The sequence below is a fragment of the Mustela nigripes genome, chromosome 12 (genome assembly GCF_022355385.1).
Source record: "Mustela nigripes isolate SB6536 chromosome 12, MUSNIG.SB6536, whole genome shotgun sequence".
In the NCBI taxonomy this organism is placed as follows: Eukaryota; Metazoa; Chordata; class Mammalia; order Carnivora; family Mustelidae; genus Mustela; species Mustela nigripes.
The window spans coordinates 98,437,347-98,460,674 of NC_081568.1; the positions used below are offsets into that span (position 1 = coordinate 98,437,347).

Consider the following 23,328-nt stretch of genomic DNA (forward strand, 5'->3'; position numbering starts at 1 on the left):
TAGTGTTTCTGCCCTTTCATTTTGTAGTACTTTTCTCTTTCAGACAAGTGAAGTACAGAGTGTGAGCTGAAGCTAACTTAACCAAAAAGATAAACTTTCCCACTGTCACTAATTTTATGAACCTGTTGTTGATAAATGATGTAGCTGCTGTAAAAGGTAAAGCTGTTTTGCTAATCTTTTATATTTCTGTAGTTGGAGCCATCATTACAGTAAGTCTTTTTCTTCTTTTTCCCATAGAACATTCCTGATGTAGATGAAGAAGGCTATAGTATAAAACCAGAAGCAAATCAGAATGATATCCTTTCATCATCTGGATATTCCTATGGATTGTGTCTATAAGTAGACAGTTATAACACAATATTCTGTTGTTTAATAAAGACTTCAGTTTTTAACTATAATAAAATGTGACTCCATATTTTTCATTTGATGTGTTTTTACTAATGAAAGTTAGTAGTTCTATTTTTCTTAAAGTCCATCTGACCTCTTAAAAGTTTATATTCCTTTTTATAAACATGTGAAAAACTGGTTATGCATTAAGATAGTTTAAAAACTAAATTCTTTAACTGATATTCACATACCAAAGAGAACCATTTCTACTCATCTAGTGATTCTGATTCTGAAGATGAAGAACCAAAGAAGTATCGGATACAGATCAAACCCATGCATCCAAATAACTCGCATCACACAATGGCTTCCTTGGATGAATTAAAAGTGTCCATAGGAAATATCACTCTCTCCCCAGCAATATCTGTAAGTAAGAAAATGAGCAAGTTCGTACTTTGTACATAGAAGCCTTTATTTATTTATTTTTTAACTCATCTGCTTGCATCTGGTTAATTTTAGCAATAGTTAAGCATGTTGGATAAGGAAATACTTTACAGTTTTTCTTCCTTTTTATTGAGGTATATAGTTCTTAGTTTTTATATTGGCAAATAAACTTGAGTTTGGCTTAGTTTTGCTTCCCTTTGAAAGTTTTACAAGGAAACAAAAATGTAGAAAATCTATTTCTGCCATTTTATAAACAGTTTGTATGTTTCAGAAATTTGAACTGGCAGTATTAATCTTTTCCTCATTTAATTTTAAAGATTTTCATGCATATTTTATGAACCTTATGTGAAAATGGGTATTCCATTAAGAAGGATTTAAAGATTAAATTATATGTCTGCTGCTTTTGTAACTGCATTAGTTGTTTTCCCATATGTTTTATATAAAAAAAGGCAAATATAAGAATTCTTAGTGATTGTGGTTAATTCCTCGATTCTGATATGCCATACTTAAAAGCTTATGAGGGAGAAAAAAAATAATCACAGTGACTAATATTTCCATTGATGTCATACTCTAAGGAGTGTGAAACTATGGGGAAAAAAGCATGTCCTAAAATGACAATTTAGTCTATCTGTACATGTTCATCATAACTGATATTAGACCTGTTTTCCTTGATAATGGAGAATAAAAGTTCTCCCCATTTTATATTGTTATTTAATATGTATTTTAGATAGCCTGTATGTATTTGGGGAAAAAGTATTTTTCTCTCAGTCATGTACTTTTAGCATTTAATTTTTTTTCTACCAAAAAGTTCTGAAGTGAGGTTTTATTCTATCATTGCTATTTTAACATGAAGATTAGTGCCCAGATTATTATATATAATTATTACAATATAGATCTAATCATATTAATTATATATGTAAATGAAAAGAAGTTATGAGACCACTAAATTTTTTTTATTGTGTAAGAGCATTAACTAATTTAAAAAATAAATGTAAATAAAGAAAACCCGATTCTAGGGGAATATATACCAAAACATTAAGCACCTAGCTCTGGGTAGTGAAATCATTAATGGTTTTAAATTTTGTCCTTTGTACTTTTCTCTCTCTCCTATTTTTTAAAAGATGGTGAACATACTCTTTTGTACTGAGAAAATAAATAATGAGAAAATTTTAATCATTAATACTGGGTTTGAAAAGAGGATAGTTTAAGTGTATTTTCTTGGCCAGTTTGCTTATCTAGCTCGTGTCCCCTAACAATGTTCTGCAGGTGTTTTAAGATGTATAGATTTTAGGTATGATTCAGAAGAATCACAAATAGACAAAGAATAGACAAATTATGAAACTAAGAAAATAAGATATGTTAAATTCTAAAATGGACACTGTGTCTTTCTTTTTCTTTCTATGTTCAACTAGAGACACAGCCCAGTAAGTACAAGATTTTTTATTTTTACCTACTGACTTAAAAAGAAAACCTTTTGATGTTTGAATGTTGATTTTTTAAAGTATTTGTTTTAAATTTTTTAAATTAGTAGATTATAGTATCTTGCTGTAGATACCAGCATTTTGATATTTTAAAACATTTTATTGAATGTTAAAGGTACATTATTATCTTTTACTATAAAACACTGAAAGTTTTTTTTAATGTGATTTTTGAGTAGATATACTAAAAACAACTTAAAATTAGGTCCCCATTAATATTTTATGAAGTCAGGGTGCCTGACTGGCTCAGTCTGTTAGAGCACGCAACTCTTGATCTCAGCATCCTGAGTTCAAACACTGTGTTGGGCATGAAACCTACTTTTTAAAAAATAAAAAAAAAATTTTTTTTAACAAGTATTTCATTACCATATTCTTTGTTTAATGACGCTTAGTGTTTGAATTTCTGTTTTAGGTGCAGATGAATCGGAATTCTTCTAGTGAGTTTAACATTTAAATTGGTTATTTTGTGTCTATGAAAATGCATCAGGCAAGGGCATCTGGGTGGCTCAGTTGGTTAAGCGTCTGCCTTTGGCTCAGGGATTCCAGGGTCCTGTGATTGAGCCCCAGGTTGGGCTCCCTGCTCACTGGGAAGCCTGTGTATCCCTCTCCCTCTCCCTCTGCTGCTCCCCATTCTTGTGCACGTGAGCATGCGCTCTCTGTTAAATAAATAAAATTAAAAAAAAAAAATTACCAGGCAGTTTGCTAAGCTTATTGTAGCCTTACATATGTATGTAGTTAGAGAAATAAATAGTTTGTTCTCATCACAGCTGTTAACAACAGACTAGAAGGATACTAACTTTAAACAGAAGACAAAGTAGGTATATTATTTCTTTTAACATTTAGACATGCCTTCAAGTTTAATACTTGGCTACAACATTTTTCAGAAATCAACAAAGCCAAAGAGTAGCTTCTTTTTAACAAAGTTTAAAACTGTTTTAACTGGCATAACTCTGCCTCATGAGCCAGAAGGCATTATGAGATGAGCAAGTTTTAGCTTTATGTATTTGTATTACATTGGTTTTTTTTTTGTTTTTTTTTTTTTTTAGTATAGTAACTTAATTATACTAAAAAATTGGGTGGATGCTGACATCTTCTGCAGCATCATGCATTAAACATAGCAAAGAGGGGCGCCTGGGTGGCTCAGGTCATGATCTCAGGGTCCTGGGATCGAGCCCCGCATCGGGCTCTCTGCTCAGCAGGGAGCCTGCTTCCCTCTCTCTTTCTCTGCCTGCCTCTCCATCTACTTGTGATTTCTGTCTGTCAAATAAATAAATAAAATCTTTAAAAAAAAAAATAAACATAGCAAAGGTGGGAAAAAGTAAAATTGAGGCAGCCTACTCAAAAGTTATGCAATTTTGTAAACACAAGCCTGAATAAAGATCATAATACCAATCCTATTAAAAATTCTAGCACAGTTAGGGGCACCTGTGTGGCTCATTGGGCTAAGCATCTGCCTTTGGCTCAGGTTATGATCTCAGGATCCTGGGATCAAGCCTCAGGTTGGGCTCCCTGCACGGTGGGAACCTGCTTTTCTCTGTTCCTCTGCCCATCCCCCCCCATGCTCTCTTTCAAACTCTCTTTCAAATCAAATTAAAAAAAAAATTCTAGACAAGACCTATTAAATGCATAATAAGTACCAAATGAAAAGTAAGATTTTAATTTTATTTTTTATTTTTTTTTAAAAGATTTTATTTATTTATTTGAGAGAGAGAGACAGTGAGAGAGAGCATGAGCGAGGAGAAGGTCAGAGGGAGAAGCAGACTCCCCATGGAGCTGGGAGCCCGATGCGGGACTCGATCCCGGGACTCCGGGATCATGACCTGAGCCAAAGGCAGTCGTCCAACCAACTGAGCCACCCAGGCGTCCCAAGATTTTAATTTTAAAAAAGAAATGATAAGTAGCTTGATATAGGGATACCAGGAAAATCAGGATGAAGGTGGGCTGCTTTTATGCAGTTACTTACATAAGGGCGGATTGCAGAAACATTGAGGTGAACAGTGCAATAGGTACTTTGGGCCAGACAGAGGGCCAAAGTGACCTCAGTGGGACCGTGTGGTATGAAGGGGCATCCTGTACAGTGTGGTATTCCTCATAGTTTGCTGCACTTATCCATGTTGGTGTGTTTTCATTCAACAGCTATTGGTTGGTGATCTAAGACATTAAGGTGCAGGGAAATTTGCATACAAACCGACCTGACTTTTACACATTACTGATTCTCTTTACTCTGTGTACAGTTGCTAATGAAATGATTCACATTACCAATGCAAAAAGGAAGCAAAACAGCCTATCTTATAAAGACTGTTGCTCTAGGTTCCTATAAATTTTTTTCAAGATACAGTATCCTTTAAGAATAACTATTTTTGGTCAATATAATAATAATATTCTTAGAACCTGAAAAATGCTTTTATTATTCATCAGTTCTTGAGCAATACTTATGTATTTCAATATATGTTCTAACTTTCATCATTCTAGCTTGTCTTTCTCTGGTCTGAACAGCAGTTTAATTCTCATGACTATGATAGTTTCATTGATTTAAGTAATTTCTTACCAAAGATGTTAGAAGAAATGAGGACACATCAGAAATTCAGCTATTATTTTGATATTCTCAGGTGATATTCTTAGCATGTTAGAAAGCTTGTTAAAGTCTTATTTTTCCTTTTCTCCATAATTTAAGAAACTGCTATCAAGTCCACAATTTTTAAATTGTTCATAGTAAAGAGTTATGTGTTTCTCTTAACACTTAAATCTCAGATTATGAATTTTTTCATATTTTGGTTTTTTTAATTAGGTGAAGAGTTAACAAAATCAAAGCCATGTGCTGCTTCCAATGAGTAAGTTTCACAGTTAAATTTTATTTTTAAATAGACTATTTTTAGAGCAGTTTTAGGTTCATAGCAAAATTTAGGGCAAGCTGCAGAGGTTTTGCATATATATTCACTGCCCCCATATATGCCCAGCCTCCTTCACTATCAGAATCCCCATGAGAGTAACATTTGTTAGAATTGATGAACCTGCACTGACGCATCATTGTCACCCAAAGTCTGTGGTTTACATTTTCATTCTTGTTCTTGTATATCCTATATGAGTTTTGACAAATGGGTAAGGACATGTGTCTCTACCATTATGGTGTCATACAGAGTACAACTGCACTAAAAACCCTGTGTTCTCTACCTGCTCATCCTTACCCTTTTACTGTGTTTAGAATTAAATATCATTCTTTTGTCCTTTTTTCCTAGAGAGTTTTATTATCTTTGCAGTTTCATTTGGCGTGTTGGTAATCATCCTCTTTTCTAAGCTTTCAGACACTCTGTGGAGTTTCTAGTTGTTTTGAATTCTCATTTGATACTATTTATAATTTTTTTTAAAAAATCCTTATACAGTTGTATTTGGCCTTGGTGACTTTGCTACTTCTAAATAAAGCTGGGATCCCAAGTTCATACATGTCTGCATTTCAACTAGTTATTCTCATGGGGATTTTCTCACTTTCTTCTATCCGTTTTGGCTGTGGTCATGTAAAATAGACTGTCCTTTTCATGAACTTCAAAACAAGGAAATGTCTCAGTTAACTTAAAAAGGCTAGCTAGCTCTTTTTAAAAAGAAAAAAAAATGTTTTAAGCCAGTGTTTCATGGGTCCTCTGTCATTTCAGTATCTGTCAATAAGAACACATTCTTTTAATTTCTTTTCTGCTTAAGTAAAAGTGTAGGCTTCATTAAATGGATAGTTTAAAATTATTTGATACTTTGAAAGCTAGGCACTAATGGAACACATTGGTGGTATTCATTTATCATTTTTAAAGATAAGTTCAGTGTTTTAAAAATTTTGTTTTTAGTAACTTACACAATCATGATTTTAGGTTTTATATATAAGATGCCGTGTGCTTTCATGTAGGTGCGTGTTGAGATACTAGATACATGCTTATAGGTAATTGTACCATTTTCTCTGAAATGAGCCTGCTTTCTAAGATTTAAAAACACTATTAAATAATGTAGTTTGAGACATTAAAATATTATTTTAATGGGATTAATCTTTTTACCACTTTATATATATAAATGTTACTTGTCAGTCATAGCTCAGTAAAGCTGGAAGTAATTTAAGAGGTGGTGGCAAAGTTCAGGTACTTCAGGATTTTAGAGGTTAGACATTTTAAAAGCTTATGACTAAAATGAAAGAAACATTCATATAAAAGTTTTTATTAAAATAAAGAGCTAAAAGTTGAATCCTGAGAGAAATTAGTCCATTAGATTTCAGGGGGTCATTGGAGGGAACTCTTTGGTTACATAGCATGTTGAGATTTTTGAAACTTGAAAGTTGAGCTCTTGATGATTTTGTCCACAGTCTTGATGACCTCTCATAAAAAGATGTACATGATCCAAACGTTTCACTAGACTGCCTCAATGGCCCAGGCTGTGGATTGTCTAGGGAGAAGTCCTGCCCTTCTGTGACCTACTATAGTAATCAGACCTTTGAAGATTATATCAAGCTGTTGGGCTTACTTCTGTACTTGACAGTTTCAGAGATGAAGGAATAGAGTAAAAGATTCTTTTAAAAGTACTTAACTCTGATAAAAATTTCTGCCTGATTTTCTGTGTATGATTTGTGCTAGGTTTCAATGAGCAGACCTGACACTACTGTAGAATTAAGTACCTTTGTGTCCTTGGGCAGTTCATTTATGCTCCAGGGGACTGCTTTTCTTTCTTTGTAAAGCTGAAATGATTTCTATTCTTATAGCCCCAAAACCAGAGTATAACAAGGTGTGATTGGTGCAGATTAATCTTCTCTGCTGCCTCCTACCAATTTTACATGTTACTGGAGGTTCTGCTTATAGTAGTTTAAAAAAGTTTTAATTTAAACCAGTATTTGTTAAGTTTCTTCACACAATCCATTGACAGAATAGCTAACTTTTAAATGCTATGCATTTAGCTGTACAATTCTGTGAGATAAAAATAAATGACTAGGGGTGCCTGGGTGGCTCAGAGGGTTAGGCCTCTGCCTTCGGCTCAGGTCATGATCTCAGGGTCTTGGGATTGAGCCCAACATTAGGCTCTCTGCTCAGCGGGGAGCCTTGCTTCCTCCTCTCTCTCTGCCTGCCGCTCTGCCTACTTGTGATCTCTGTCTGTCAAATAAATAAATAAAATCTTTAAAAAAAAAATGACTAAATTTTATACTAATAAAATATTCCTTTGTTAAAATCTTTATTTTTAAAATGTTATGGCAGGAAAGGGACCAGCGATTTACTTGCTTGGGATCCCCTGTTTGGACCGTCTCTTGATTCATCGTCTTCAGCTTCATTAACTTCGTCATCATCATCAGGTAATGTATATGCGTGTGTGTGTATATATATATATATATATATATATATATATATATAGATCTATCTATCTATATATATTTAAACTGAGGGATTCATTAGTTACTTTTCTCCTGGTTGACTTACTCATCACTTTTGTGTTATACTTAATGGTCAAAAATATTCTTATCTTCTCATATTGCCAGATAAAGTGATTTGATGCTGGTTAACTTAGCTGAAAGATCCTATGGCTTAAACAGAATTTTATGGAACACCATTTTTTTTTTCATTTTTGTATTGCCATGAATCATTCCCTTTTCAATGCCCAAATAATTCTCACTGTTCTTAGATAATTCCACTGTATAAATGTGCATTAATGTAATCCGTCTTTTCTTATCAAATATTTGAGTTGCATCCAGTTTTCTAGTATTACGAACATCCATGGATAGAATTTCGTGAACGTGTCATAGTACCCTTATAATTTATCAGTACAACATTTGAGTCTCTAGATAAACCCATTGATATTTATTGCCAAACTGCTTTCCAGAAAGGTTTTAGCACTTCCCAAGCAATGTGTCAAAGAAACTTGAATGCTTTTTAGATGTTGTTTTGGCAGGAATATGTTCATTTTCTCTTTTCTTCAAAATATAAAATCCCACACTAGCCAACAATCCAAGTAGGCATCAAAATGCTTGTTAATAAAACCTCTGCTTGTTCAAAGCAAGAGAATAAAATCTACTTTAAGCTGGTCTTCAGCCTTCTCTGGGATTTTAGGAATGCTGTTCAGTATTTGGGGTTAGGTGAGTGAGGGAATTGTCGGGGAGAGAATGTGAATTGATTGAGTTCCTGCCACATTGCTCTGCTAGGAGTTACACATATTCTATTTAATTTCTCCTCATCAACTACTTCATGAAGTCCATTTTATTGTCCCTGTTTTATAGATTAAAAAAAAAAGTAAAGTTCAGAGATGATCAGGAACTTCTCTGAGATCATTTTATATGAAATGAAGAAGCATTGATTCAAACCTGGGTCTTACTAATTTTCAAGTCTTCATTCTTTTCATTGCACTCTGACATATTAACTAAACTATAAGCCATACCAAAACATTTTACTATTCTGTTTATAAACCAATTTTTAAAAGAAATTGTAAAATGGATTGTTAGGCAACCTTAATTCTAGTTTGGAATTTTGAAGGAAATGGTCTATATTTAATATTTGAATAGACTGTATAAGGAAAAGTTGAAAGTTGAGTTGTAAGTATACAGGAAAAACCGAAGTTGTCATTATAGTCTCTTTTTTGTTTAGTGAAAATGTCAGAATGATGTTTTGTATTTAGAATGAAGAGCCTTCTAAGTAGTGTTTTTCAGTTTTGTTAATGTATTTTTTATGAATTGTTTTTTCAAAATATTGAATAAAAATTTTCACATTGGTATCACAATGGCTTTAGTTATACAGAGATTCCTTCCTAACTGCCCTTAGTTTCTTACTCCTTTTCAGCACAGTCTCTTCCTTTTCAAAAAACATACTGCTTTTCCTCTTGGTAACTGTCTCAAGGACGTTTTACCCCTATCACTTTTAACTTCAGGTTAAAAATGATTCCTTTTTGTTCAGTGGCCATTTGATGTGTGGTAACTAGGAAATAAAAAGTAACAAAATGTTTTAAGTTCACTTTTGTAAGCATTTTTAAACCTTCCTATACAGTCTGAAAAATGATGAAATCATTTTACCTTCCAGAGAATGTCAGTCATGTTGAAAAGAGATGATGGTAAAAATTTCAAAAGATTTGACAGGGTGTAAAGGTGTTAGTACTGTGTTACTCAGCAGAGTGCCTGACTGGCTAGTGATAAAGTAAGGCAGAGTAAGTCAGTGTTGGCATTAATATAAAAAACTAGGGTAATATTTTCCAAAAGATAATTTTAAGGGATTTTTGCAGATCACAAGTGGTCAGTTAATTCATGAACAGAACAAATGGTCTACAGTAAGACTTGTCATAGGAGGGTTTTATTTATATATCAGTGTTTATACTTTTACCAACTGTTAGAGTTAGCTTTTGTTCCTCTGAGAAAACAGGAATAATTATGGCTTATATATACATTTTGGACCTTCAATTTTACCCGTATGTTTTTTAAGTTTCTTAATGCTCATACTTATTTTCCTTGGTAATAGAAAGTTTAGACTTGTGATTTTTTTGGAAATTGTATTACTACATTTTTCTAATTTTGAGTGATTAAAATAACATTAACCTGAAACAAGAAAACTCTCTGGCTACATAGATTCAGTTTTGTTTGATTTTCTTGTTGCTTCTGGTGTTCAACTGCTTTCCCTTCCTTCAACTTAAGGAACTTGAAAGAGCGCAACAGAAACTCTGTGTCTCACATGGATTTGTTTGAGTGTATAGTAATTGAGTCTTTACTTGAAACCAGCATGTATTTGGAATTTGAAAAAGCAAATTGTAATTATTTGAAAGAGCTGAACCTTAACAGTTCTACCAGGCTAAGTTTGTTTGGAGTCCGTCTGAGTCCCTTTCTCTCTGACAAAATCTTAAAAAAAAAGAAAAAAGATGATTTAAATTTGCTTCCGTTCTTCACTCTTGTTTTATGCTAATACATTTGTGACTTTTGATGATGTACATTTGAATTTCATTAATTAGGAATACTCAGGTTAATGTCTGATTTATAAAGTGGCAGAACTTGCAGATGGCATTGAAAATCTGAACATTTAATTTATGTAGAATTTAGGAGCAGTGAACATTATTATTTAGGAGTTCTATAAGCTGTTTTCTTACCAAAAATTAACTGTAGTGATTTGGGGGTATTTTTTTTATAAGTAGGATATTTTTAATACTTTTAATTATCACCAGATACTTTGCAATGTAATTCAACTTGTAATGTGACTTTTAATTAAGGTAAGTGTTTTATTTAGACTTCAAGTTACTACTTTGAAAGTGTTATTTCAAGTAAGACTTGGTCTTACATTACTGTCTGTCAGTAGATATACTGCCAATAAACTATAGACCTTAGATTTCAGTTGGTTTATTCTCTCTAGATTCATCAGATTTTATTTTTTAATGTGTGTAAAGAATTAAAACAGGAATAAGTTGCTGTGACACATGAACTGATCAGTTAATGTGTGTGTGTGTAAGTGTGTGTATGTGTGTGTGTGTGTGTGTGTGTTTTCCAGGAATATTGTTAGCTCAAGAAAAGCTTATTTGCTAGATTCCCAGTATTTCAACAAATATCTATAATTATAGAAGTATTTAAAAACTCCTGAAAATGAGCTTTGACTCCTCTAAGAGTTCCTCTATGATAGAATGTCTTTATGTAAGGATTGCTATATACTAATGATTTTCTTCAAATTCTCTTTTTCCCCTTACCAGCCCGGCCCACAACTCCTCTTTCTGTAGGCACCATTGTCCCACCTCCAAGGCCTGCTTCCAGACCAAAGCTTACTTCAGGCAAACTCAGTGGGATTAATGAAATAGTATGTACTCAGGTGGTTTTTTGTTTTTTTTGTTTTTTTAAATTATAACTGTTTGATGTAAGATGCAAATATTTTTTCTATATGCCCCATTACAGTTAAGCACTTGGAATTATCTACTGGAGTCTTGAGAACTATAGAAAAGTTTCTCCAGCCAACATTTCCTTTACTCCTTCATATTATCTCAGTGATCATATGCATGGAGTAAGACATTGTTCAGGAGGAAATGAGATTCCTGAGAAAGCATATAATAAAAATACCATTCAGTATCCATTCTTTCGCATTTAAGAAGCAATACTCATAGAATTCTTCTTTAAGTCAAATGCTAAGGAAGAAATGGTGGCTGTTCTTGGGACTTAGAAGTATATTGGCAGCTTTGTTTTATACATAAAGAAACTAGTGTTTGTTCAGGTCACTTAATTGACTTGTCAAAGTACATGTTGCTTCTAGAAAAAAGCATCAGCCTACAAAAGTTGTCAGATAATTAAAGGAGATCTACAAGTAATATTCAGAGTGAGCTGCTCCCAAACCAGTCTTCTTGCCTCTCATCTCTTCTGCTTTACTTAATGTTTTACACTGATTGCCAGTATTACATTTCTAAAAGTCAAGCTTAACCTTCCTTTTCCCCAGATAGACATTTCCAGTGGTTCTCCATAATCCATATCGTTGAATGTTTTAGCTGAATGTACAAACCTTTTTATCGAGTGGCCTCAACAACTTACGTTCTTACCTAACTGCCCAGCTTTCTCCTCTTTGCAACCTGTGCTCCAGCCCTTTGAAACTTTCCAGTGTTCCCCCAAACACATCATGTTCTTTTATGCACCCATGTCTTATTTTGCTCCCTTTACTGAAATGTCCTTCAGTTGTCTATGTAGGAAACTGGTCTCTCTCTCTTTTTTTTTTTAAGATCTAGCTAAATATCATCTAGCTAAAGCCCTTTCCCCCCAAGTAGATGTAATCATTCTCTTCCTTATACCCATATACTTTGCTCAAATTTCTTTTAGTGTACAAACTATGTTATATATTCTTTCCTTGTATATTCCCTTCACCAGACTATACCTTAGCCAATCTCATACTTTGCATAATGCTTGTCACATAGTGAGATACTGTTTCATGAATAAATGAAAAGACTGGAGCACCAAGTGTTGAAAGGGTGACATCTTCCTCCTCTTATCTTAACGAACAGACTTCAGGGAATGAACTCAAAGACTCTAGGTACAGGCTGCCAAGGAGATGATTATTTGAGCAATATAAAAATGACTAGCTCTTATTAGCATGGGATTTTTTTCCTGATTGTAAGAGGTCATGTAAAATTTGGGAATTAGAGAAAAAACAGAAAATTAAATTCCCTTCCATATTTCATGACCCAAAGATACCCAGTTAAACTTTTTATATATACCTTTCATTAATTTTTGAATGCTTAAGTATTTATTCATTCACAGTAAAACATAGTTGTTAAAAATGCAAGCTTATTAGTGACTAATTACTTGAGCAGCATTAGCCAAATTATATATTTGGAGTCTGTTTCCTTATGGGTGAATAGGTATAAAGAAAATAGGTGGTGTGAAACTTAAATGAGTTACTCTATGTAAAACACAACTTTATGGAGTGCGAATAATTGCTCAAAGTTACTGTGAATGATAAATCAAAGGTCATACCTTACTTGTTTTTTTACTCTTCACTTGAAAATATTTGGGGGATACCTTTCTATTTCATGAATTATTCCATAGATTTCAAACTTCTTTCAAGAAGTTTGAGATTCTTCTTTCAAGATTCTTCTTTCAAGAATCCTTTGTCAAATGATCTTTTGAGTTGCAAATCTATTAAGTAAATAAAAATGGGACTTTCATACTCAAATCTTTCACCATCCTCTGAGGGCTTCAAGGAGCACCTTTTGAAACAGCTGCAGAGCATAAATGCTCTATCTTGTAATACCACTGTCAGCATTAAACTTTCAAAGGTTTTTAGAGATGTGATTATTTGACATTTAGTTTATATGTAAATTTTCATTATTCAGTGTTGTCTTAATGATTTCATTATAAACAATGTCTTAATGAATATCCTTTTATTTACTTCTTTGCAGACATGATTAACTTAGTAAAAAAAAATCAAGGTAAAATTCATGGACTAAAGACACATTTTTAAGACTCTTGATGATTTTTATTGCTGTCTTGACCACCAGGAAGGTTATGCTGATTTGAATTCTCTTCAGCTGTACATCAGAGTGCTCTTTTCCTTGCATTCTTGTATGTGCACTTTTCTGGAGGAGACTAAATGTTCACAGGGTCTATAATCACACCCTTTCACATTCCTATAGTGAATGCCTCATTGCTCTAGAGCAGTTGTTTTCAAAGTTTGTTCTCCAGACTAGCAGCAGCATTACCATCACTGAGGATCTTGGTAAAAATGTAGTTTCTTTGGCTCTACCCCAGACACATCAGAAATTTTGTCAAGTGGCCGTCCAAGTGATTCTGATGCATGTTTGCGTTTAAGAACTGCTGTTCTTAAGTAATGCTATTCAATAGAAATACCATGCAGTAATACATATAAAGTTTCATAGTAGCCACATTAAAAAAGGAAAAACAGTGAAATTAACTTTTTATTTACTCATCACATTTAACAAAAAAAATCAATTTATAATGTAATCAGTATAAAGAGTGAGAATATCTTTTCTGTTTGTGTGTGCTAAGTCTTCAAAATCTGTGTATTTTATACTTAAAGCTCACCCCACATTTGGATTAGCCACATTTCAAGTGCTAGTGGCTACTGTACTGGACAGTGCCATAAACCACTTGAAAAAGTGGGTGTGTTTTTGTCTTTTCCTAAAAAATTACAAAGTACACATTCTAAATTGTAAATTATAAAAATGTAGTGACGTAACATTGGTCATGAGGCCATGTTGCTACAGGAGAAATTTCCCCCACAGTAGTTGATCAAGTCTTTTTTCTAAGCTTGCAGGTTTTAAATTAGCTTTGAATTATTATGTGTTTGGCCTTGTGCCATGCACTACTTCCATCTGTATACATAGGGAGCTGCAGTTTCAACCTTACTATATTTTTTCAGTCTATTATTCATCATTATCAGGTCCTCAGAAAGCCATTCTCTGGAACCAATAGTTGAAAATAGTTATTTGCGGGAGTAGGGGTTTACTTAGTATAGAACAGTTTGGATGGTATCTAATTTTTATTTAAGTGTGTATCTGTAAGTGTATATTCATAGAATCAAGAGTTCACCAATTTCAATGTGTGAATGCTTATAAAGGGTTTTGTTTTTGCCATTTGTTTTTCACGTCCTTCAGTCAATTGAGGACAGGAACAGTATCTGTTCATTGCTTTGTACGTAGTTCATAACCCATGACCTGACACGTAGTAGGCACTAGAGAAGTACTGTTTTCACTTAATACTTTTACAAGCAGGAAAAGGTTATTTTTAACACACTAAGCCACCCAGGTGCCCGAGGAAAAGGTTATTTTTAAATAAGGAAAATATGCCTTATTTTAAAAAATGAAATCCCTGAGGAAGTGTTGCTCATCTATTTTTGGAACACTTAGGAATGTGAAATGGAAAAACCCATTTCTCCAGGTAAAAGAAATGAACTGAAGTTCTATTTTTTGTATTTGTTTTTATGTTTAGAAGAGTGGGAAGGCAGTAGAATTAAGATTTTCTCAAACCTCTTTTATGGGGTAAACTGTCTCAATAAAGAAACATTACAAGGAATTATAAAGGGAAAATGGGCATATATGTAAAAACCAAAAGCAAAGGGCAAACAAGATTTAGGGTTTGCAGAAAATAAAGGATTAGTGAAAGTTCAGGTTATACTAAGCCCTCCTGAAACTAAATCAGAGGAAGCTAGCAAAGACAACTATAAAAGGCGCAAAATGCCAATCTTATTTTTATCAATTTAAAATTTTTTTTTCTTTCTTCTAAGTCTCATCCATTCATTGCTGACAAGGGTACAAAGAAATACTCTCTTACATTTATAGGCATTAAAGTGAATAATCCTTTTGGGAAGCAGTTTGGCAGTATGTATGAAAAGCCTTCATACTGTTTAAACTGTTAAACAGAAGTTTAACTTCTGAGAATCTGTCTTAAACATACTTTTGAAATGGAGAAAATATTCTATGTATAAAGGTTCTCTCAACAGCATTATTTTAAAATAGACTTCTCTGCCTTTAATCTCCTCTTGAAAATGATTTGACCTATGGCATTTGTTTTTAGTTATAAGAAACAATAAATTTGGTTGAGTATATTAAACTTAATTTTACCTGATACCTATAAATCTTTTCTTATAAGGAAGAACTGTTTTAGGATTTTGGTAAATAACTTTTTGTTTTTAAGCCCAGGCCATTCAGCCCACCTATAACTTCCAATACCAGCCCACCTCCTGCAGCTCCTTTAGCCCGGGCAGAGAGTTCTTCCTCTATCTCATCTTCAGCTTCATTAAGTGCTGCCAACACTCCAACAGTAGGTAAGTGATTATCAGAGATTACTTGTGATAGTCAGCACTCCCAGAATGGTCAGGCTGAATTTTGTTTTTTAATGAGCTGATGAATCATTAACATTACAAATTTTGATTTTTTGGAAACACAGCTGGCATTATCAGACTAACCACATTTTCCTTTTCTGTTACGCGGTTTCTATTATTTGAGTAGGAGGCCTTTTTTTTTTTTTTTTTTTTTAAAGCACTAAGAGTATTATAAACTACTGACCAATACAAATAGTTGAAGGCAAAATATAATGCAGTCCTTTCTCATATGAAGTGATACTGGCATTCCTCAGTTTTAATTTTAATAGTGATTCAACTTAAGAAAGGAGTTTTGTGTTTGCAGTTATTTCTACAAGAATTTAAATCATGAAGATCTAAAAGTAGTGGATGTTAAGAGTACAGGCGTATAAACCTAGATCCCACCAAATAAATCTAGTATTATATTACATCTAGATTTTGCTCAAGACATTTTTCTGTCTTCACTTCTAGCTGTTTTTATCTACAAATTCTTATTGTTTTCTTGACCACTGTTAATAAAGCAAAAAGCCACTTAAAGCTGCTGTTATTGGAGTGACAGCTTCCTATCAAAATTAGAATAGTCCCTACTGCTGCTTGTAAGTAGTAATGAGTCTATCTTTGATATTGCCAATCACTGATGCACGCAACTCAGCACAATTCAGTCGTTCTCAAAGGGTGATCCTTATACTTGCACCATCTGTCTGCATCACCTGGAAACTTTACTAGAGACAGAGACCTTTTCAATCCCAGACTGGTGTGGGGCTAGCAGTTTTTGAATGGGCCTTCCAGGTGATTGTGATGCATGCTAAGTTTGAGAATAGCCCTATTTTAAGCAGATTTAATTATATCTAATTTGATATGTTAAAACTCAGAAAGGAGAGAAGTGCATTTTCTAAGTGTGGCCATTGTAAAAATGACATAATATAGGCTAATGGAAGATTAAAAGTTACTTGGATTTTTACATGTCCAAACATGATATTACCATCCCATTTTATATACCTTTATGAGCATATAATTTTTCCTCTCTTTTACCTTCAAGTAGAGTACATCTAGTAAGTTTTTCTTTTTGCTGTATTGAGCACTTTCCTCATTTATTTTCTTTGTATATATGTTTTTATTAATTTGGGTTTTTGCAGACTGTTTTAGTCATAAAAAAAACATAGATGGGTCCTTTAAAAGTTAGGTGGTCTGGGTAACCAAAATTTGGTTTAGTTCTCCATTTTCTCTAGGTTATTTAGAAGGATTTCAATTTGTGATGGAAATTATTTTGATTGAGTAGGTACATATTTGTTTTTAGTTTGGCCCCGTGCCAGCAATAGGAAAACCACAGGTAGGTGATAGCTATTACACTGACAGGTGGGATGTAATGTGGATTTTGTACAAACAAGGCACTTTAAATCTACCATAAAAGTAGCCTTTTTTTTTTTATTACAATGCTTATTCAGCTCTGTTTAAGGTTTTGATTCTTCTTGAAAATATTTTCTTTTCCTGCAATATTTTGTATTTAAATGTGATAGAAGATGATAATTTGATTGGGACACTCTCTGAAATTGAAAAGCACTGTGAGACTTCACAAGGTATTGTATCAGAAGCAACATATGTGTTGACTAATGTTCCTAAAGTGTATCTAAAATACTTTGTTACCTCATTTTTCCTTTTTCAGCAATGTATGCTGTCTCAGAAGTCAAGAATAACTCTAAGGTTTAACTTTCTCTATTTTGTACTAATTATGTCCAGTTTCTGTACAAGATCTATTGATATCAGCTCCCCACTTTTAAAAACCTATAGTGTTTTTGTATTGCCCTCCATCTGCTTGCTTTTCTTTCCTCCTCAACATTAAGAACCATCCATAAATCTTACTGCTAAAGGTGTCAGAACTATAGAAAAAGTGATGAGAAAAGAATCCAAAAAACTATGTCAGTTTAAAAAATGGTAATACCTCAACTATCGGAGCAAAGGCTGTCCTAGGAAAGCCATTCATATTGTGAGGTGAGGTATAAGGTAGCCAATAATTGGGAGTGTTTTTTAATCCTGAACTGAAAGGAATTCCACAAAACTATCCATTGATTGTTATAGGAAGATCCTTCTTACTTCCATTTTATAAGCTCTCTGCATTTTCAAATATAAAACAATGACTCCAAAATTAGAACCCATGATATCCTTCTAAAGAATACAAGGAATTTATTTCTAAGAAATGATTTATTCTGAATAGTACTTTATAAATTAGACTTCATTGCTTTGTGAAGGACTTGGTTACATATGTCCCATGGCAAACATTTTTTTTGAACTATGCATGTGCAGTATAAAGGAAAAGAATTTGAAGTACTAAAGGGGATATGCCAAGATGTTAAGTGTATTTTGAGGTTTTTTTCCCCTACTATTCAGTGCTTTTTTTCCTACTTGCCAGTATTTCAGTAATGGACTTATAATTTACAGGGACTGTTTCAAGAATTCTCAATTTATATGACCAAATTGGATAATTGAAAATAATAACATGTAGGTCTCTTTTGATTTTCTTTGTCAAAGTAGGAACAACATTAATGTTACCCATGACTGTGTAAATCTCCATTTGTTGTAGGAGATTTACACAGTCATGGGTAACATGGGTACTTTTCCCATTGGCCCCATTGGTTTAAGGGAGAAGATTAAATTCACAGTTGAGAATATAGTTTTGTTTAGTAAAAAAGAATATAATAGCTTTCACCTTCCTCTAAAAAATACAATTTTCTGAATTTCTGGTGACCCTCTAGTTTAGAACAATATATATATATTTTAAAAAGTTTATTGTTTGCATAGTTGTATTCAGTTAATAGAATTAATCTTAATCTTAATCTTCTTTTTTCCCTCAGCATTTTCTTATGCACATATCTGGAATTTCTGCCTCTTGATCAGCCCCTTATCTTTCATTTAATAATCTCTCACCTGATCCAGAATTGAATCCCTGACAACATACATTTTTCTCTTCATTCCAGGATCCACTCTGTGTTCAGAGTTATCTTAGTAAATGAAAAATATAGCCATGTTTCTCTTAAACATTTTTAGTGGTTTTTAGTGCCATAAAGATAAAATTAAAGTTCCTCCATGATGTGATCTGGGCCTTAATCATTTCTCTAGACACATTTCCATTTCTTCTCTTTCTAGTCATCCCTCATTGACCAAGTATGCTCATGCTTTGTAAAACGACTTTTGGTTCCAAAAGGCGGCATTTTTTTTCATGCCACCTTGGCTTAGTGCTGGACACATGTTAGAGTTAGTAAATAGTAGCTGTTGTGATTAATTTTTATATTACTCAGTTTTTAATTTTCATATGAAATTAAGTTTTTCTTTTTTTTCTTTAACAGTCGGGGGGTGGGGCATGTACTTTTCCCATTGGCCTAGAAGCAGTTCTTATTTTTCATCCCTGAGCTATTTTTTTTTTTAAACTATGAAGAACTTTCTAAGGCGTAATTCTTCAGAATATTAAATACCACCAAATCTTCTTAGCTGTTAAAGCTAACAAAAGATCTGTTTGTAGAATGTCAGTGTCACTTGTGAGGCAGAGAGTTAGTACTGATTTTTGTCAGAACTAGTATTTTAGGTGTTTCAGAAGTAACACAGATTTATAGACCAAAAGCATACATCCAAATTTCTGAGACATCTGTTGACCTAGATTGTTCATTCTTTTTTTTTTCAATTTATTTATTTTCAGAAAAACAGTATTCATTATTTTTTCACCACACCCAGTGCTCCATGCAATCTGTGCCCTCTATAATACCCATTCTTAAGGGAAAAACCGAATAAACTGTATTATTGGCTTTTTCTTTTTAAAGAAATTTCATCATTTATTGTATATTAAATAAAATACTCCACTTGCAAATCAGTAGCAGTAGTGGTAAAGTGTGAATGGGAAGAGTACATTTGTCCAGAAAGGCAATCAACTACTTTGAGGAATTTTCCTATTATAAAATAAACCTGAAACTTTACTTAGGTTAAAGAAAAAAAAACAAACCTGAACACACGTATAGATTAAATTTGTTTACTTGAAAATAATGTTTATATGAGTTGACTTTAAAGGTATATAAACTAAGTAAGTAAACTTTATATCAGGAATGTTATAAAAAAGTAACATCATTAATCCCATTTGTCAAGGTAAGGAAATAAAATGTAAGCATTAGACAAAGAAGAAGTAAAAGAATTATGATGAGTAGTATATCATTTAGAAATAGCTGATGTATGGAAGTAGCTAAAATACAAAAACCCAGTTTAATGCCCTGCTGTATGTGATTGGTAGAACCGGAAACAATTTAGTATCTGAAGGGTTGTGAAGAAATGTTTTACTAATTTTAGTTGTTCAGGGGAAGGGATTTTCCTTCTGATACTTCTTAACAAAATGTTCAGTGTCATTTCATTTAAAAGAAGTCAGTGTGACATGTTTTCCGGGGTTTTTTTTTTTTTTTTTTTTTTTTGGTCCTCTGTATTGTTTCAATGTGTTCTGTGCTCTATTTCTTAACCTCCAGATTTACACATGGGCCATCAGTGGAACCAGTAATAGAGTCATTTGTGACAAGCTAACATTATGAATTTACCTGTCTTGTTATTTTATAAATGTCTTTCTATAGGATTTAACAAATGAATTGTATGTATTCTAGGTGTGTCACGAGGTCCCAGCCCTGTCAGCCTTGGAAATCAAGACACCTTACCTGTGGCAGTTGCCCTTACAGAATCTGTTAATGCCTATTTTAAAGGAGCAGATCCCACCAAGTTAGTTTTAAAAAGTGTGTGTATGTGTGTGTGTGTGTGCGCGTGCGCATGCATTTAGTAGGGAGAGGGCCTGGTGGTATATTTTCAGAGTTACATTTTGATTCTGTAATAGAGTTTTCTGTTACTTATTTACCTGCCTTTTTTGCTATCAAATATAGTCATTTAGCAAATGTCTTTCTTAAAAAACAAACAAAAAAATCACTATAATCAGCAGTAGTAATGGCTCCCCCCCCCCCCCAGTTTATTTATATTCTTCCCCAGGGTTTATGACCATTATGACCCATCTGTTGTTTGACATAACTGTAGAGCAGGATGATGGCAGATGACTAGAAGGGGATAGAACTCTGAATCTTGGCTTAATGTGTATCTTTGGTAAAATGTTACGTTTGCCAGAGAGACCTAGAATATATGTCTCATTTTTTTTTTTTAAAGATTTTATTTATTTATTTGACAGAGAGAGAGATTACAAGCAGGCAGAGAGAGACGGGGAAGCAGGCTCCCTGCCAAGCAGAGAGCCTGATGCGGGCTTGATCCCAGGACCCTGGGACCACGACTCGAGCAGAAGGCAGAGGCTTAACCCACTGAGCCACCCAAGTGCCCCTATATGTCTCATTTTAAAGACTATTGTCAAGGAGTCAGTTTAACCCCCTTCTTTTAAGAAAAGATTTTGGTGAATGATCACCCCTACTTTTTGTGTATAAACATACTCATTCAACATATATTCATTCATCAAATATTTGAGTGCTTACTATGTGTAAGCACTCATGTGAGAAGCAGCTTGTTAGTTTTCTCTTATGGTAATACAAACCTTTTAGAGTAGAACTTTGTTTTCTTTAGTGAAGTATCCTCCACACTTGAGTACTTGATGGATAATTATATGTTGAACAACAACATGTAAGGGAATGGTATTGATATGTGCTATGAAGAAAAATAAACTAGGGTAGGAAGAGACAAGAGTTACAGTAGAGGGCTACTTTTTTTTTTTTTTTTAAGATAACCTTTTTGATGCTAAATTTAAGGAGATGTTTCAAAGACATTGTGGAGCAAACCATGCAGATAGGTGAGGGAAGAGCATTCCAGTGAGTGTAAAAGGCTGAGATAGAAGCATGTTTGGCATATTTGATGAACAGCAAAGAGATTATCATGTCACTAAGTTGGAGTTAGCAAGGGAGTAGTCAAAGATAAGTCCTTAGAGGGACCAGATCAGGTTGGGAATTATAGACCATGGTGAAGAGTTTGGAGTTTATTTTGAGCAAGGTCAGAAGCCAGTGAAGGCTTTTGATAGAGAAGTGATGAGGTTGCCTAGCTTTTTGAAGGAGCACTCTGGCTGCCATATAAGGAATATACTAGAAGGAGCCAGAGTTCAAACAGAGAAGATTAACTGCAGCAGTCCAAGTGAGAGATGATGGTGGTGTATATAAGGTTATTAGCTGAGGAGATCATGAATGATAGTACGATATTGAATTCCTTTTGAAAACAAGGGCTGTCGAGATTTGCTAAAGGAGGAGATTGGTAGGTTTGAAGTACTTAGTAAGACAACTAAATATGTGATTCTGGAGTTCAGGGAATAGGTCTTAAGTCATTAATTTGTATGTAATCCTGAAAGCCACAGGCCTCAGGGAATAGAGAAGAGATCTCATGAGAACTCTCACTCCCTTCAGTGCTTTGAAAACAGGAAGATGACAATGATTTGGTAAAGGAATTTGATACAGCATGCAGCAGGAGAGGTGAGAGAACCAGTAGAGCAGTGTCCCAGAAATGAATTGAATAAAACCCTTTCATGAAGGATGGTGTGCAGCTGTAACTGATGCTGATGATACGTCAGGAAAAATGGATTTTGACATTCTGGAGATCGTTGGTGACATTTACCAATGATTTTAGTTGAGTGTTGGAGATGAAAGCATGCTTGGAGGAAGTTTAGGAGAAGGAGATGATGCAAATATGGCTATATTTGGAAAGAGCAAGTATAGAAAATTTTCAAGATGTTTTGTTCCAAGTGGAAGGAGAGAGGTGAAGTGGTAACAGTGGAGAAATGATAGAATCAAAGACAGTTTTTATTCATTTTAGTTTGTTTTTTAGAGATACATTTTAGTATGTCTGTACACTAATTGGAAAGATCATTATTTTTGGAAAAATTTGAACTTTCAGGAAAAGGTACAATTCTATGAGTAAAGTCCTTTGATATGTGGAAGGAGATGAGCTGTATGCAGAAGCAGTGAAATTGGCCTTAAATGCATTGACTGGTCATCTGTTGAAACAAGAGGGAAGATATGAATACAGAGTCTAATAGGAGTTCAGTTTTGAGGCTGTAAGTTCTTTCCTGACTTTATTTCCTCAGTATAATTTGAAGTCAATGACTGTGACTTTGGGGGAAGGAATACTGCATGTTGGAGGAGAAAGAAGATATGAGAAGAGGTAGCATTGCCTAATGATGGACCAGGAAATCCCAAGAGACAAGGAAATGAGGATTTGAAGGAATGGGTGAAAATACCATAGGAACTGTGGATTGTGAAAGCCTTGAGGAGGTTGGAGACTGGGAGATGTGGTACTAGACAGAATGAGCCAGGAAAAGAGGAAGTGGCCATTAGAGGAGTGGGGACACTGAAACTGAGATGGTGGAGGGGCTTTGGTGTGTCTGAGGTAGGCTGGAAGATAGGATCATTGGAGGTAAGGGGCTGAGAACTAGGTGAACAAAATATTAGGAGGATTATCTGTGTGGATGTTAAAATGGCTACAAATTATGATAATAGTGGTGCAGACACAGACTTGACAGTGGGTCAAGAGCTAAAATTTTCAGAGAAATGAAAGAAAATATTGAAGGTAACTTGAAAGGGATGGAATACCAAGTAGTATAGTTTGATGGTGTGGGTTACAAAGGGGGCTAGAGATTTTTAGGAAGGAAGTAGGAACAGAGAGTTGGAAGGGACAGTGAGAAGCAAGGAAGACCTCTCCCACTGCCACTGTCAGGCCCTGGACTCTGGGGTTTTCAGGGAAGAAGAGCTGCAAGTGGAGATGGTGTGAGGGAAGGAGTGTCTTTATAGGACAGCCAGGGGAATGTTTCCACAAGTGGAGGA

At 34.1% G+C, this 23,328-nt stretch overlaps 1 protein-coding gene across 1 annotated transcript in view; it reads left to right on the forward strand.

Annotated features, from left to right (window-relative positions):
* FCHO2 (FCH and mu domain containing endocytic adaptor 2) overlaps positions 1–23,328 on the forward strand; it is a 147,402-nt gene that overhangs the window by 106,248 nt on the left and 17,826 nt on the right. Inside the window, 9 exon segments of the mRNA XM_059416377.1 lie at positions 238–295; positions 575–750; positions 2,181–2,192; positions 2,659–2,683; positions 5,035–5,077; positions 7,463–7,557; positions 10,911–11,014; positions 15,349–15,478; positions 20,143–20,254. Of these exon segments, the coding sequence (XP_059272360.1) occupies positions 238–295; positions 575–750; positions 2,181–2,192; positions 2,659–2,683; positions 5,035–5,077; positions 7,463–7,557; positions 10,911–11,014; positions 15,349–15,478; positions 20,143–20,254 (755 nt within the window).